The 17,873-nt window shown below is 39.4% G+C and overlaps 1 protein-coding gene across 4 annotated transcripts in view; it reads right to left on the bottom strand.

Moving 5' to 3' along the window:
• Nucleotides 1-16,128, bottom strand: part of LOC307271566 (kinase suppressor of Ras 1-like) — a 36,407-nt gene extending 20,279 nt beyond the window's left edge. For 2 of the 4 annotated variants that reach the window (XM_080054079.1, XM_080054080.1), the window contains exon 1: nt 1,669-1,829. In XM_080054079.1, coding sequence (XP_079910205.1) covers nt 1,669-1,671 — 3 coding nt within the window. In that variant the 5' untranslated portion in view covers nt 1,672-1,829. Of the gene's footprint in view, nt 1-1,668; nt 1,830-7,168; nt 7,310-15,974 lie in introns of those variants that run through there. The other 2 variants (XM_080054082.1, XM_080054081.1) reach the window with 2 other exon arrangements.
• Between the last annotated feature and the right edge of the window lie 1,745 nt (nt 16,129-17,873).

Below are 17,873 nucleotides of genomic sequence, written 5' to 3'. Positions count from 1 at the left end.
TGATATTCAAACTTGTAGTCTTCACCACAGAAGTACACTCAATATCACATGAAGAAATGCATCGGACGGCTATATAGATTTCTTCACATACATACAGCAGTAGTTCCTAACAGTGAAAACGACTTTGATGTGTAGGCCTACAATCTGAGGAGTTTCCCTATTGACAGACGAACACTTTGAAATGAAGAAACAAAACAGACATATTTTAATGTGATGGATGTAATGCTTTCCCCCCCACTGTGAAAACTCAAAGTATGAGGAAGATTACAGATCCAATGAACCAACTAAGAACTACAAAACCTACAACATCAAATTAAAATCAATACACTCATAACTGTAACTGTTTTAATAGGCTATTGTTCTGCTTCATTCAATTGATCTGAATGTTTTAATTGTTGTTGTCTCTTTGTAAGCTTGTAGTGTATTTTTATTGTATATTGTGTATCTGTAATTAACTCGACGTCATTGTAAAAGAGGGTCACCCCTCAATTGATCTTTTGAGGTTAAATAAAGGAAAATGAAATGAACTGAGAACTGTGCCCTTTTCATGCACATTCTCCTCATTTTAGAGGACATTGTCCAATTGGATAATACCACATACAAATTTGTTACCAATGTAGACATACCCTACCTACGCTAACTCAAGTGACATAACTTGAGGCAAATGATCAGATTTCACACACCATTTTGGAACCACAACAGTACAACAACAACAGTACCCCAGAACACCTGTCCACAGACTTTAATGCAGAGTTCCACTTTAAATGCCCAACACAGCTCTCCCACAGTTCATCGTTAAAAACAATCACAAGTCTTGAATGCCTGTGTGCGATATTGGTGCTGGGTTTGGGGAATGTAGCGTCTGATATTTCAGTAAGACTGATAATTAAAGGGCAATGAGGGAATTCAGTCAAGAGAATGACTGAGTGAAATGGTTACTTATATGACAGCCTCCTACATATTAACATGCAGTAAATGTGATTCTGTTTTCCTGCAAACTGCCCTTCCATAAAACATAAAAAGGTGTCAAATAAAGGCTTGACAAAACAGACTTTACACTTTGCAACGCTGACACATTCCGACAGTGCCCGGACATGCCTACCGCTGCCTGTGTTTACAGGTGACAAAAGCCCAACAAGAAAGGAGGGAAAGAAGGAGAAACACTGACAGAAATACAGGACATGGACTGAAAATGACAGAGTGATAAAGAATAAAGACTTCTTATATCCCAAATGAACGCAAATCACAGAGAAAATAGCTAAAGTCCTTTACCAAAATATCTTACTCTGACATATTTTGACTGCTCTGTCACGCACGGAGACTAACTTCTGAATAAACAGAGGAGAGAGGTAGAGTCCATAATATTGGATATACTGTGTGTGTGTCTCCACCCAACAGGAGAATAGATATGGGGTCAGGAAATCACCACAGCCAACAATGACACAAACAGAATACATACACATACAGGCACACACACACACACACACATTCTGTAACTGCCTGAAACAGTAGCAATATTTCACAAATGTGCTTAGAGTTGTTCTCTGACGGCACTCCTATCAATGAGGAAATGCAAACAGGAAACACCTTTTGTAACCCTCCTATCACAGGTTACATAATGCTCAAAGCTGTCAGACAGAAGAGGAGAGGTCTGCTAGTGTACATTACCATGTGGTTGACAGTATCTTCTGTACATTGGAGCCCCTGCTCTCATATAATCCATGCACTGTTATGGCACAATCCGGGAGTGCCACAGGCTGCTGGGAAACACACTGCCAGAGTGCCAACAACGCTGTTATTACTCCCTGCTTTTCTCCTCCCTGTTTTCCTCCTCCCTTCTTCTTACAGTCCCCCCCCCCCCCCCCCCCCCCCCCCCCCCACCTCTCTCTCTAGACAAGGCTTTCCAGATAGCAAGACAGGCCCTCTGTCTTCCTGACATGCCAACTCAGTGTATCAGCAACCAACCTGCGGCTTGCATAACTTTTTACGGCGTGATTTCTACTTTCAGTCTAACAGCTGAGTGTTTCAGTTTCATGAGCTGGCTACTGTGGAGACTGATAGTGAGTGACTCTTCCTTTTTGTTTTGTAATGAATTCCAATTTAGAATGCACAAACAATTCCAGAATAGTTTTTCTAACAGCACTCCATTCAAATACTTAGTGCTTTTGATGAGCATTAAAACCGTTGCTTGGTTACCATATCTCAGAGCAGCACTCCACCCTATTCCTCGAAAGAACACTTCCTCTGCATGCCTTTCTTTCTTTTCTTTTCTTTTTTTACCACAGCACCATTCTGCTGCACTGTCCAAGAGGATACAGAGGGGCTTGGGGGGGGGGGGGGGGGGGGGGGGGGGGTAAAGTTGACAGGCAACAGAATTTGAGCCATAGCAGAAAACTCATTGTCCCTGTTTCCCTATTGGTTGTCATATTATTTATGAATACAGTCCTACAGTAGAGGCTACCTGTGATAAGCTGGCAGAACAGAACATGCCCTTAATGTGTTTATGTAGACTGTGTGTGGACCTGCAGAGCAAAATGCCACAGCATGTTATGGCCTAAGAGCTTTTTTCAATTCAATTAACCCAAATGTCTGCCTTAATGTTACAACTATAGTCTCTCGTTGCCTAAATCAAGAAAGACAAGCGGTTCAAGTATGGTCTCCTAGATGTTAAATACTGATATGGCTATTTTTAGGGTGTTCTGATGTTTTTCAGAACAAGAGATTTAAATGAGATAGTATGCAGATGAATGCATATTCATGTCGCTATTTGCAGGAGGACATTCGTGGAATTGTCTCGGCAATAGAAATACCAGTTTGTCTAGTTAGGATGAGAGTAAGCAATTGAATACCAGTTGACACAATGTTCAAGTACAATAATTAAGATATTTTTTATTACTTGCAAGCATGAGTCATGAAGCTACAATCAACAACGGGACTATAGTGATATCTGGAGAGAGGCAGTCCCTCCTCAGTATATAGTATTCAGGATTAATACACAGACATTTGCATACGTCACAAGGTCTATCAGGATCAACATAGTAAGTCATCACAAACATACTTTGAAGCAATCTTAGTCAAAGTGAACCCATACAGGCCAGACATGCCAAGAGGAAAGACAATCTCAGAGGATCTCAGGAATAGAGTTGTGAAGTTGCACATTTGTCTGGGGCCAGCTATGAATTAATTTAAAAAAGGTTTGAGCTCCATCAGTCTACCGTGAAGCAAATCATCTACAAATGGAGAGCTTTAAGAGTGACTGAACATCTGCCTAGAAGTGGACTTCCTTCAAAAGTATCCACAAGCGCCACAAGAAAAGGGATTTTTCAGGTAAAAGCCAACCCAAACATTACATCTGGAGATTTGCAGACCATTAACCACCATCATTCCTCACTTGGGAGAAGGTTCTTTTGGTGGTAGGCAGATTTGGTGGGTCTCAACTGACCTGGTTTGATCTCTTTTTAGTGCCGCCCAATTTCTTCCCAAAAGATCTCTCATTACATTGGTCCATTTCATCACTCAATTTGTCCCACCTGATTGTGTTTACCTGCTCGATTTAAGCAATGCAGCTCAGGGTTCACTATTTTTTGCTCATACATAAATTTGCAAATCATTTGTTTTACTGTATATGAGTCTTTTGACTACACAATTGATTTCCAATGGGGGGGGGGGCAATGTTGAATTGATAAAGACAATTTGTTTTATATAAACAAAACAATACTTGTATTGATAAAAATTAATTAATAATGGTTAAACTAAATAAAATTCCAAAAGGCTCAAGAGGTTCACATATATATAAAGGCACTGATACCACTTAGTAAATAATGCTTGATAACTGGCACATCTATATCTTACTACTTAGGCTTACTGCCATTATCAATTGCATGGGCAGTAGCTTTGACATTTTGTGTGTAGAGACCGTAGGAAGCTGCAGTGAAGCTAAGGGGCAGTTTTGTTATCTCAGCCTAGTTCTAATGTCTTAAATCCACAAAGCCTCATGGCTGTCCCACTGTCAGCTCAACAAATGTCTGAGGTCTCAGCAATACTGCAACATGTGCTGGAGGAGGTATAACCCACCCATCCTGGTGAGGAGAAACAAGAACATTTGATGAAATATATCGACTACTCTGAGAGTATGCTATCATTAGTCGCATTGCAGAAGCGAACAAGAAACACCTTCATTTTATTAGACTATTTAGTAAAGAAATATGATCCTCTTCTCATATGTAACACTTTAAATCTTCACATAAATGTCTCTGTCCTTGGAGCCTTTGCACTTATTACCACTTCCTGTGATGATGCACGTGGTGATGCTAGTGATGTCTGTTAGAGGTCAATGCTTTGAATTTAAGGTGGACATTGAAACTGGGCCTCTCTTGCTAATGTTTTTTTTGGACCACCTTATGTGACACTGGTGATTTGATATTTACATCACAGTGGGAACAAACTCTATAATCAATTGTTATGACCTGCATGTCTGGAATGTCCTGCATGTCAATCAAGTATACTGAAATTAAGCCAAATTCGGGCGCATTAAAAAAAAAAAAATCGCTAGAAAATGTTAAATGATGTACACTCTCCCTTTCTTTTCAAAATAAAGAATTTGAATTTGAATAGAGACTCATTTGGATACATCCTGCAGAATATCCAGTTGCTAATTTGATAGCATTGTCTTCATGTTTCCTTTTTTCCCCTTGTCGTGTATTGAAATGAGTGAATTTGCATATACCAGTATGAACACACCGTGCAGTAACTACACCGGTTCACTCCTGCACTTCTTGAGAGAAAAGTATATTCTATGCCAATATGTCAACCAGCCTCCAGCTGCCAGCTCACACCTCTATCTCTCTATCTCCAAGCGTTTTACTGAACATTCAAAGTCATGATGTGAGTATTGTGAGAACACGTCTGATCCCAGCTCCGCCCCTAGGTGCATTGCTCACCTCTTTCACAGGAATACAAGACAGGAACACACATGCAAAAACCTGAATCCAGGGATATGTTCATACTAATGAATAAAAAATATGCAAATAAAAAACTTGTTTCATTCTTACCGTTCACTGTATCTTTCAAATGGTAAAAATCCTCCCAAACCCCTATCCAGTCACCTTTACAACATTGCTTTTTTAAGGGGGGGCTATGTTGGACCATTTCTTAGAGCTTACCCCCCCCCCACCCCCCCTCCCCTCCCTAGAGTCAGTGCTCTTCGCAGCAGACCCGGTTCAAGTCCGAGCCGTGGTTGTGCTCTGCATGTCATTCCCCTCTGTGCTACTTCTCTATCTGTCATTTCTTCTCTGTCTGCACTCTCATTAAAGCATATTAAAATATTAAATACCAAAAAATAATCTTTAAAAACTGACAATCTCACATTAACGGACCACTTCATGCTGTTGAGTGGACAGTGCAGAGTTGAAAAAGGCAGCCTGCGTATACACCTTTCTCTGTAGCTTGCTTTTTTTGTAATTCCTACAATGATTTCTGACACTGTGTGTGTACAACAGAGTGAAACACTATGGATACCTTCCCCTTTCTGGACGGTCACCGGTTAGATTACAGGATAACTGGTGGTAGGGAAAGTGACAGAGTACTAGCCCTTTGTTACCCACTGCTGAGTTGCCTCTGTACAAGCCACTCCATGGAGCCGCTCACTAACCAACAGATATGGCTGCTCATACTGGGCAGCTTTCACAAGTCTGCAAATGTGAACAAGGTGTTCCTGGCAACAAAAAAAAAACCATTGCTCAGCCTCTCAGGAAACTTCTCTGGATGAATATAAAGGTTCAAAGAATAAGCAATGAAAGCAATGCAAATCTTCTTTTAGGGGCCATAAATATCCTGATGTGTTGCCATGGACTGAATGGTTGCTTCGGTCCCAACACAAGCAGTGCAAACACCAACATGTGTTTGATGTTGTATACTATACACCAATACTAACTCGGTCAAACTCATTTATAGATGCCGACACAAATACAGCCTGCGTAGACGTGGTCAACAGAAACTGACAGCGACCGGTGTCCCCCTATTATAAACCTATTCTGCTCAGTGACCAAGCATTCCTGCATAGTGACTCACAGTGTGAAGGGAGCCACAGTTCACAGAATGACTACCGCTGCAGGTCAGGACACACTTCACTGGCTCCAAACCTGAACCAGGAAGCATGAGACCACATAAGACTATACTGAGGTTATATTTTAAAAAGATGCACTAGGCATGTCAGAGGAAGTGAAACATTTAAGATATATTCTCGTAACTGAACAAACAAAACTTTTTTAAAAAAAAGGAAAATCTGATCCCTGGAACATTGTCTGAAGTCAGAAAGCTACCCTTGAAAATAACTGTTCCACTGCTGTTGTTGTTTACAGCAGCAGGGCCCACAGTTATGTTTACAAAGATATTCTACTCTGACGTTTGGTTACAGGTGCCTCAAAATTATTTTGGTTTGAATTATGACGGTACAATTTCTCCATACTAAGAATTTAATGTAGAGATAATATGTTAGGCTCTGCAAATGTAAACAAAGCCCCCTGCCCTGAAACTCCATATTGTACTTTTAACAAAAATACAGTATATATTATTTAAAATGTAGATATATAATGTAGGGTTTTTGTACTTAGTTATGTGTACTAGCACAGAACTAAGTACAACATTTTAAGTAAGGTTGTATTAGCCTTGGATATGTCAAACAGCTTTACTTAAAGGGGACAGCAGTGTGTAACAGTGTATATACAACATCTAAGCAGAGAAACAGCTTTGGTGCATGTCTGCTTCTACACAGTATTGACTGTTGGTCACACATGTGTTGGCAGGGCTCAGTGCCCCCAACACACAACTACTGTAGTTAAGTCATGTCAAATAGAAGTAAACAGAGTTGAGGCCTAAAAATACACTTCAGGCCTGCATAGTAAACACAAGTAGTACAAAAATAAAGTCCTGTAGACTAGCTGGAGCTGCCTGCTGTGGACACACACCGCAAGTACATACTATGTATTGTGCCTAACCTCTAAGATCTGGTGATATTGTTGATGGACATTGAATACTTCTTAGTTTTGGAAAATTACTTTCACATGTATAGGTCTTCCCCCAACATTTGCATACCAACACAGTATGACCAAATGAAAGTGCACCCCCCCTAAAGTTAAATGTAATGTAATGTTGACTTATACTGTCCTACCTCACAGCTTGCTACATGGAATCCTGTGTGGTTGGGTAAAGGTCCGTCTGCTTCCCATGCAGGCTGAGTATGAGCCTGAGTGTCTCCCTGTGTCTCTGAGCCCAACACCTGCTGCGTTCAGCTCAATACAGTGGCAGGAAAAAACTGAGTCACTGAGGCAACAGCTCTGACCCTGCCTCCACTGTTTGTGTTCCCAATTGTTTACAAGGCGCTTTTCAAGTCCTCTGAGCTGTGTGTGCAAGCGCGTGTGTGTGTGTGTGTGTGTGTGTGTGTGTGTGTGTGTGTGTGTGTGTGTGTGTGTGTGTGTGTGTGTGTGTGTGTGTGTGTGTGTGTGTGTGTGTGTGTGTGTTGGAATGTGCAGAGGCTGGTTTGGGTGTGTATAAATAGCACACTGGGGAGGGACAGTGACTTGCAAAGCAGCTGACTCAACACATTCTAGTTTGGGTGAGTGCTCATCACAGAGAAAAGTATGGCTGCTGCTACTCCAAACACTGCAGGACTCTTCTTGTCCAACCAAAACGCTCCAGTCAGTGCATGACAACCAGACATCCAGTTATCTTAAACTTGGATCATCCTTCACAGATCCTTGCAACAGTGATGCTTTCAAATTACGTTGTACAACTCTTCTTCTTTTTTTTAAAGATTATTTCTTGGCGTTTTTTGCTTTATTAGACAGAATATGAGAGACAGAATATGAGAGACAGAGTTGGAAAGGGGAAAGGGGAAAGAGGCAAGGACATGCAGAGAACTATTCAAACCAGCTATGATGAGGACTGATCTGCGCTCTCCATTTCTAGAACCCACTGCTTCAACTAATGCTGTGTCCACATGCAGGCCTGCCCACACAAATGTCTGGGCCCCTGAAAACCTCCAGTCAATGGGCCCCCCTTACCCATGCTTTACTCCTATCAATGTGTGTGAGTGCGCTCATCCCTCAATAAACACATACATGTATTTGTAGAGAGACTAACTATCTTATCAAGCAGGGACTTGCAGGGACAACATCAACAACAAATTATTCACACACAAATGAAATATCTCTCTACATGAATAGCAAACCAACCTACCCTCAAAACGATAAAGTTGGCCTATGTTTGGTTGCAACATTTAGGCTTAGTTCATTCTGCTCTCATCACTGCAAAAGCACTGAAATCATTACAAAAAAGTCTGTTCCTTCAATTATTTCCAACTTCTTTGTGCCTTGTGTCTTTCTTTGCACTAAGAACTTTTTTAGGTCTATTTTTATTTTTTATTTTTAGAAGCAATACAGAAAGCAGGACCTTGGTGGTTACGGCAATAATTAAAACAGGATGATGCTGCTCGTCAGCTTCATTGTGGTATGACCCGGCTGGTTGGTCAATTGGCCAGGTTTCTGAAAAGCTGGTCAGACCTGGCTGGTCGTGTCAACCTGAATACTTATGTCAAAGCCTTTAGAAGGTATAGTCCCCAAAGGGAAATTCTTTTTCACAAAAATTTACATTATGGGGAGAGAGAATTTAAACCTGTTTGTAGACTCAGGAAAATTACAGAGTCAATAAATGTAGAAGAACTACAAAAGGTACCCAACCTGTTTTTTCATGAGGTCCAAATACTTTTCACAACGACACCCAGACACAAGTAGCAGGTAGGCCTACATGTGTTTTCCGTGAGCAGGAACGACTCAGGAAATATAATCCAGCCAAAACTGTTTAATATCAAAACCCAATCTTGTCACCATTTGGCACACAAAGGGTTTATAGGATGAATTATGTTTCAAACAGTTACACTCCGCTGTGCTCAATCTGATTTTTTTTTAACATTTCTGCTTTTCTACTGGTTTTTAAATGGCCGTAAGCGGAGCCGCGGCTCTGTGTAAACACCCAACTTTGAATAGATATTGACATAAATATCTAAAAATCTAAAAATAAAGTTTAGCTTAGTTAGGTTCTTGGCTTCCAAAGACCATGGGCCCCCCAAGTGGCTGGGCCCTAGAAAGCCTTCCTACTTTCTACCCCTTATGGGCGGCCCTGTCCACATGTACTTGGTCAGGTTCACCTGTAGGGGGAGCCAACACAGCACCAACTGGTTCAGAACTGCTTCACACTCTCTTTACTTAAAGCGGCTACGAGTAACATTTAAATATCTTTTAAACAGCCTCATGTTTCCTCTGATAATCATAAATTACCTTTAACAGCAAACGAGACCATCAGTGCAAAGAAAGACGTTTTTATATAGTTTTTATTACTGCTTTTGGTCTGGTCGCACACCCAGTCCGATTTTCGGTTCGCTCGTGCAGGCTCTATGGTCACATATCCGTATTGGTCGCAGATTTCAGTGTGGCGCTGAATACACTTCACCTATTCCTACATGCAAAAAGCCTATTAACTTTTGATATTGCAAATCTTGCAGTCTTTTCAAACCTTCAGTGGGTAATACATTCACTGGCCACTTTATTAAGTACACCTTGCTAGTACTGATTGGACCTCCTTTGGCCTTCAGAACTGCCTTAATTCTTTGTGGCATTCTTTCAACAAGGTGTTAAAAACATTCCTCAGGGGTTTTTGTCAATATTGACATGATAACATCACGCAGTTGCTGCAGATCTGGCGGCTTCACATCCATGATGTGAATCTCTGGTTCCACCACATCCCAAAGGGGCTCTATTGGGTTGAGATCTGGTGACTGTGCAGGCCTTTGGAGTACAGTCAACTCATTGACATATTCAAGAAACCAGTTTGAGATGATTTGAGCTTTGTGACATGGTGCATTATCCTGCTGGAAGTAGCCATCAGAAGATTGGTACACTGTATAAAGGGATGGACATGGTCAGCAACAATACTCAGGTAGGCTGTGGCGTTCAAACGATGCTCAATTGGTACTATGGAGCCCAAAGAGTGCCAAGAAAATATCCCCCACACCATTACACCACCACCAGCCAGAACCGTTGATACAAGGCAGGATGGATCCATGCTTTCATGTTGTATACGCCAAATTCTGACCCTATCATCTGAATGTCGCAACTGAAATCGAGACTCCTCAGACCAGGCAAGATTTTTCCAATCTTCTAATGTCCAATTTTGGAGAGCCTGTGTGAATTGTAGCCTCAGTTTCCTGTTCTTAGCTGAGAGGAGTGGCACCCGGTGGGGTCTTCTGCATACCTTGGTTGTAACGAGTGGTTATTTGAGTTAATGTTGCCATTCTATCATCTCAAACCAGTCTGCCCATTCTCCACTGACATCCACAAGTTTTTTTTTCTCCACACAACTGCTGCTCACTGGATATTTTTTTCCTTTTTCGGACTATTCTCTGTAAGCCCTAGATATGGTTGTGCCTGAAAATCCCAGTAGAACTGCAGTTTCTGCAATGCTCAGACCAGCCCGTCTGGCTTTAAGTGTCAAAGGGGCTTTAAGTGTCAAAGACACTTAAAGCCCCTTTCTTCGCCATTCTGTTGCTCGGTTTGAACTTCAACAAGTTGTCCTGTCCAGGTCTACATGCCTATATGCATTGAGTTGGAGCCATGCGATTTGCTAATAAGTTATATGTGTTAACGAGAAATTGAACCGGTGTCCCTAATAAAGTGGACCGTGAGAGTATATTTAGGGTAAGGGTTGCTTCGGCCTCTAATTTTGCTATGTTCTTCATTTCAAGATATCTATGAGACACTCATTTAAGAGCAAGAACACATTTCTTTCAAACAAACCGTGACCTTTTTTTTATCAACCTTAAATGTCAAGTAGTGTATGTAAAGGAGTTAGTGAGAAATGAGGCACGGTTCAGTTTCAGGAAATCCCCCCCCAGGCTGCTGTTCCATACCAGAGGTAGTGTGCTGTAAACCCACTAGCAAACTGCTATAAGAAGTGTGAAGCAACGTCATGTGCTTGCTGCTTTTGTTTACTACAATTCCTACACACTATCACTCAAAATTCATCAGGATACAACATTGTGTGTGTGTGTAATTGAAACTTTTTGAAACTAATCATTTTAAGCAACATTGAGATGACCAACATTTAGTTTGATTATTGATGATTTATTTATTTATTTAACCTTTATTTACCCAGGCAAGCAAATTAAGAACAAAATTCTTATTTTCAAGTGCAGCCTGAAGGGGAAGAGGGAGGGGAGTGCTAAAAGTGAAAACAAGGTTATATATATATATTACACTTTTACAAAAATATATAAAATACACTTTAAAAAATTCAATATAATACAATACAATAAAATAAACAGTTAATCAATAGTGTATGACAAGAAGGGCTACTAGCAGGTGCAGGAGTCAACTAAGATTTTATGCAGATTTAGTTGATGAGCTTTCACTTCAGGTTTCAGATTTAGTCAACCTCCTCCCACACTGCTCTGCATTGATTTCTCAGACGTCTCATATGGAAATTATAAAACAGTATGTTAATTAAATGTGAAATGAGAGGACCTGGCAGCTAAACTGTTCAAAGATTCTATAGAAGCAACAGCAAGCACCAAACTCTTACAACATGGTGAAATGTGGCGGTTGGGATGCCATTGAAGAAAAGATTTGAAGTAATCAAGACATAAAAACTATTATCCTTTCTCGGAAATCATCAAAGACACTTATAAGTCTGTGTTGTTATCGGCTGCTCCAGCAATAAGCTTAATCAATAAAGTTGAACATATCCAACCATTGATCCCCCAGTAACTAGTAAATGTACACAAGTATTTCAGTAACATACACCTTTAAATGTATAGGTACTTCATGTGATCTAGTTTATAGATAGACTACTCCATGACATCGTTAGTCAGTGAAGTATTATCATACTGCACATTTAAATCATTTCTGCAGAAAAGGTTCAAACAAAAGCTCCAGGAAAAAGACAAAGGTCAGAAAGGGGATGATTAAAAAATGATACAGAAAAAAAATTACGAGAGAAAAAACAAGAATAGGCGGTTGGGAAAGCACATGGGGGTTTTCCTGCTCATCATCAACACTTTGCATGAACTGCCTTCTTGTATTACAGTAACTGCCTCACATGCTAAGGGGCTAGGGCTACTGCGGCTGAAATGTTCCACCTTAATGTTAGCGTCAACTGTTTGCTCAACGTCTCATTTGAACAGTTCAAATCTTTTGCAGAGTTTGTGACCTAACAGAAATGACTGTAATCTGACAATTCATTTTCTAAAGGCCCAAAACCAATAATGCAACAGCCCAATGTTTCACTTTTCTCCCCCTAATAAAGCTCACACACACATGAACTATGTGCCAACATACCTCGTATGTGTATATATACACTGTGTGCACAATTATTAGGCAAGTTGTATTTTTGAGGATTAATTTATTATTGAACAACTGCAGTGCTCTCGGTCAATCCAAAATGTTAATGAACCTAAACCTGAATGTTTACGAAAGTAAAAGTGAGGTTTTGTCTTTCTTACGAGAATATATATATATGGTTTGCTATTATTAGGCAACTATTAGTATGCAGAATTATTATGCAACTAAATAAAAAAACAAATTTTCCCATCTGACAGACTCCATGAATGGAAGGCTTGTGACAGTTATTGAAAAGAAGGGTGGCTATATTGGTCACTGTTTTTTTTTTGACATGTCAGAAATTTTTATTTGTAAATTTTGAGTTGTTTTATTATTCTCACTTTAACAGATGAAAATAAACAAGTGAGATGGGAAAATGTGTTTTTTTATTTAATTGCATAATAATTCTGCATACTAATAGTTGCCTAATAATAGCAAAACATATATATATTCTAGTAAGAAAGACAAAACCTCACTTTTACTTTCGTAAACATTCAGGTTTAGGTTCATTAACATTTTGGATTGACCGAGAGCACTGCAGTTGTTCAATAATAAAATGAATCCTCAAAAATACAACTTGCCTAATAATTGTGCACACAGTGTATATATTAATCAATCATTTCCATCTCTACAATAATAATAACAGACTGTTATTGCATCCTCTTCACCAACGTTTTATTCGTGCCCTCACTCTTGAAGTATTTGCTACTCTTTGTTTAGTTTTCTGTTTCTTGAAGCTGAAAGTGTTTGAGGTTATGTACGTGCAGTTGTATGTGCATGTTTTGTGAGATTTTAATACTTGTTTTTTGTTCATATTGATGCTTGCTGTTGATGGCTTTGTGTTTTATTGATCTGTGTGCACAGCTTAAAGAAACACTGACATGACAATGAAACTGTGGACATGGGGAAACCTCTTGATATTTGATTGATACCTGGTTAAAGGTGCTACGAGGAACTTTTTTAAGATTTCTGAAAGTCTCACTTTTCCCCTGATGATCATAAATTACATGTAACAGTAAACAAGACCATCAGTGAAAATAATGCTATTTTTATAAAGTTTTTCTAAATGCCTTTGTCATGGGTACGCTCACCTAGGAACAACAGCTGGCGTCTTAAAAACACAACCACATTGGTCCAAAGTGGTTTCAAGAATGAACACAAACGGAAAGCTCCTCTGAGCACCCTGCACAGTCACATTGACTGCCTCATTTGACATAATAACACTTGGAGGAGACCCAAATGTGATGTTTAGGTGTTTTCTGTTATTCACTGTGTGGCCATTAGGGGGCACTCTGATCTTACCAGTCGGACAGGTAGAAAAGCATAAAGAAAGAGTTTGGCAGGTGTTTGACCCTGGAGGGCAGACAGGTTTTTTGACCGCTGGATTACCCTGCATCACTGTGACGCTAATCGTTTGTGTTTTGTTATTTGTCACACCACTGGGACTTAAGAACAAGAAGGAAATCAAAACAAACAATATATTTCAGAAATTCTTTATGGACTGATAACACTCTATTTTTATATGCATATAGATATTTGAATTTCTCTAAATTTTATTTTATTTCTCTTTTGTAATTTTGAAAAATGAACCCCTGGTGTAGACGATGTTTTATGCATTATTATTGTATACAAAAAAAATATTGTTATAATTAAATAAATAAAATAGTTGTTAATGCTGTCTGTGGGTCAGGTTAATGTAATAACAAGAAAAAGAGAAAGAGGTGTGTCTAAGCGACATGTTGTCTTCTCCTCCCTCTGTCCTTTCTTTCATGACGTCATTTGATATTTTTCTTGCTAAACAGGACATGCTCAGAATGCGTGGGAGGGAACCAAAGCTAAATTTAACCTTTGGCCACTGACAAGGACTCGCTTCACATGAATTAAGCCCAAAATCAGATAGAAAAATGACTAAAGCCGGAAACAACTTGCCCATTCGACAGCAGCGTGTGACATGAAAACACTGAACCTATTTTCTACACACAAAAACTATTATATTTTGATATTTGTGATGGTTGTCAAGACATGAACTGAACCAAACAAACCAGACTGTGCTCTCTCTCTCTCTCTCTCTCTCTCTCTCTCTCTCTCTCTCTCTCTCTCTCTCTCTCTCTCTCTCTCTCTCTCTCTCTCTCTCTCTCTCTCTCTCTCTCTCTCTCTCTCTCTCTCTCTCTCTCTCTCTCTCTCTCTCTCTCTCTCACACACACACCTGATCAGCTGATGGTGGGCGGTTCACTCATTATTCCTAACCTTTAACATCTCTCTCTGTCTATCTATCTCCTTGAAGCAATTCTCTCATTTTATTCTATCTATCTATCTATCTATCTATCTATCTATCTATCTATCTATCTATCTATCTATCTATCTATCTATCTATCTATCTATCTATCTAACACTATTGTGACTTGCTAGATGCATTCATTGGCGACATTTCTGCTTGTCATTACATTCTGTTGAAAAATATATGGACAATGACATATTTGTCATATTGATCTAAAACCAACGCAAGCTAAATGCAGGGTCGTCAGCAAGAGAAGAACTGTCTAAAAACATGTATGACAGAAGAAGCCGGGGGGCGGGGCGGGGGGTGTCTATGGTTATAACCATAATCCAGATGAGAAAACATTTTAATCCGCTCAATACATGTTCTTGTAGATACAAAATACACCTTGAAATGAAAGAGGAATTTATAATCAATAAAGCACACCCTTGCTCAGTGCTCACTTGTTTCGGTATGACCAGCTTACGGTTGGCATATGTTAACTAGTGGTGAGAAAACTGTCCATGCTGTGTGACAATAAATAATGAGGTAATGTCTATGGGCTAGTGGCTATTATTACACCATGTTGACAATGCATTTTAAGAAACTGACCTTAGAGAAGTTCTGGCAAATCCTACTTTTTTTTACATGTGAGAAATAGAAAAGACTGCAGACCTGTTTCAGAGCTGTTTGCTTGTCCTGTCATCTTAGAGAAAACCTGTTTCTGATAACACTGACAATGGCCCCTTTCTATTAAAGGGCCACACTTTGCCATTTTTCATTGTAACATTTAAGTTTTTCACTTTTCAACAAACTTTTACTAAAATCAAACCGTTAAAAGCTATTGGGTTACTACCACCACCACACTACTACCATTGCTAATCGTTTCAAGATTCAAGATGGTTTATTTGTCATATGCATAACAATTACAGCAGTAGTCATTGGCAATGACATTCTTAATTCCCTGGCTCATCTCAAACAGAAAATGTATAATAGAAACGCACTAGGGAAGAGAGCAACACCTGAGACACAAATAAACAGAAAAGTAGTGCAAAGGACACAGTGCAGATATATATCAAAGTGATAGATATTAAGGTGCACCACATAAATACAAAGCAGAATGCAAAATAAAGTTTCATTAGTTTGCAGTGTCAATCAAAATGAACATAGGCGGCCTATACCTTCATCAGGTCTCAGAATCTGATAGGTGACATAATGCGTCGTAGCAGCAGGAGTGGTTGTAATAAGCTCTACCATTATTAAATGCTGGAGCACCTTATAGGCTTTACCTCTAGTGATGTGCTGCAGGTTGAAGTGTCTGGATGGGGCGCCTATGGTCCAGGCTGCAGACGGTTGTGGGCCTGCTGGAACCTTCTTGTGCCCGCTCCTCTGTCCGTGTTCCCTTCACATGACAGCGGTCTGAAGAAGACACACAGGCGGCGCTTCCTCTAAACAATGCAAAGTTTGACAAGTTTCCGTGTTTGCGCTTCCATGAAGCCACCAACACAAGCGAGTCGTCTTCACCAAAGCTAACCGAAATAAGAACGTAGAAGGCGGCAGAAGTTTAAAACCTTCACCCAGTAACCTTCAAAATAAAAAAACAAGACTTGAACATCTCTTGAGGGTACACGGAGAGTAATGCTGTTAAATAAATACGGAAAATCATTTATATATCAATAAATAATAATAAGTGAAATAAAGAATGAGAGATGAAATACAAAGAATAGGCATTGCAAAGAGAACCAATTCTTCATATTGATAATAATAACAATAATAGGCCTAATAATAATGCATCTCAAAAATCGTTTAAAAGAGCTACACAACATTTTGATATTATTTTAATAGCGTTCTGCAACTTCTGCATGAATTTGAAAACTGTTTTGTGCTTTTATTTTGAAGCAGGTATGAGCATCTTAGCTCACACAAGTAGCCTACAATTCTGACAGTTTATTTAAAAAAAAAATATATATATATAGATATATGACCTCATCATCAAATTACCTCATGTAGGCTAGTGAAGATACAGTCGCCTGACAAAATACTTTTTATTATTATTTACTGAGTTACTTTGGTTAAACACAGCACGACAAGTGTATTTTCCGAACACATGAACTGATAAAAGACGTTGCATAGTGTTTGTGATGAGTTAGAACACAGTGCCCTCTGCTGCCACTGCTGTGTCATTGAGGAGGTTTTTAGCCTAATGGGTTCATACTGAGAATGTAAAGAAATACAACAATACCATCTATCTATAAAGCAAGACACGTCTGTCCGTCCGTCTGTGTGTGTGTGTGTGTGTGTGTGTGTGTGTGTGTGTGTGTGTGTGTGTGTGTGTGTGTGTGTGTGTGTGTGTGTGTGTGTGTGTGTGTGTGTGTGTGTGTGTGTGTCTGTCTGTCTGTGAGTGTGTCTGTGTGTGTCTGTGTCTGTGTGTGACTCGCATATCTCTCTGAGTTTTAGTCAGATCGACCTGAGCTTCCGGGTATTGCCTGCGCACGGCACGAAGGTGTGCATCCTTGATTGATTTTGACGTTTTTTGGACAGGTACTGCACTGTATTTAATACAATATGCATGTATCCTAATAAGCGCATAATATAAATGGAACTTTTGCATGTTATACCCTTAAACAATCCTAGACATTGAACAGGCGCACTACCTCAGATGACAAAAAGTGATTCAAGTACAGAGCACACACCAAGTGATAAAGTGTAGTAGGAAGACATGTCAGTGTAAATAATAATACAAGATAACGTATGACTAGAATAGAAATGAAATAGTAATGATAATAACAATCAATGACTATAATAATAAATGGTTTAAGATCTTTTCATTTTTAATATGCCACAACAAGCACAGTGAAGCTTGATAGCATAATTGCCAAAATCATATTTACTCTACTCTACTTTTACTCTACATCTACTCTATTCTACATCTACTCTACTCTACATCTACTTTTCGTTAGCCTAATAGCATAATTGCCAAAGTCATATTTTAAGGGTTATAGAGTAGGGAAAAGTAGATGTAGAGTAGAGTAGATGTAGAATAGAGTAGATGTAGAGTAAAAGTAGAGTACAGTAAATATGATTTACGCAATTATGCTATGAGGCTAAGATTGTGTTCAGTGCCCGGGCTCCCTCCAACAATTCTCAACAAAACCTATAAAAGAAAAATCTAATTTGTGGAAGTGAAA

The sequence above is a fragment of the Ammodytes marinus genome (assembly GCF_949987685.1).
Source record: "Ammodytes marinus genome assembly, chromosome: 3".
NCBI lineage: Eukaryota > Metazoa > Chordata > Actinopteri > Uranoscopiformes > Ammodytidae > Ammodytes > Ammodytes marinus.
Note: the sequence above shows the minus strand (reverse complement) of the source record. Positions and strands in the feature narration are given on the sequence as shown.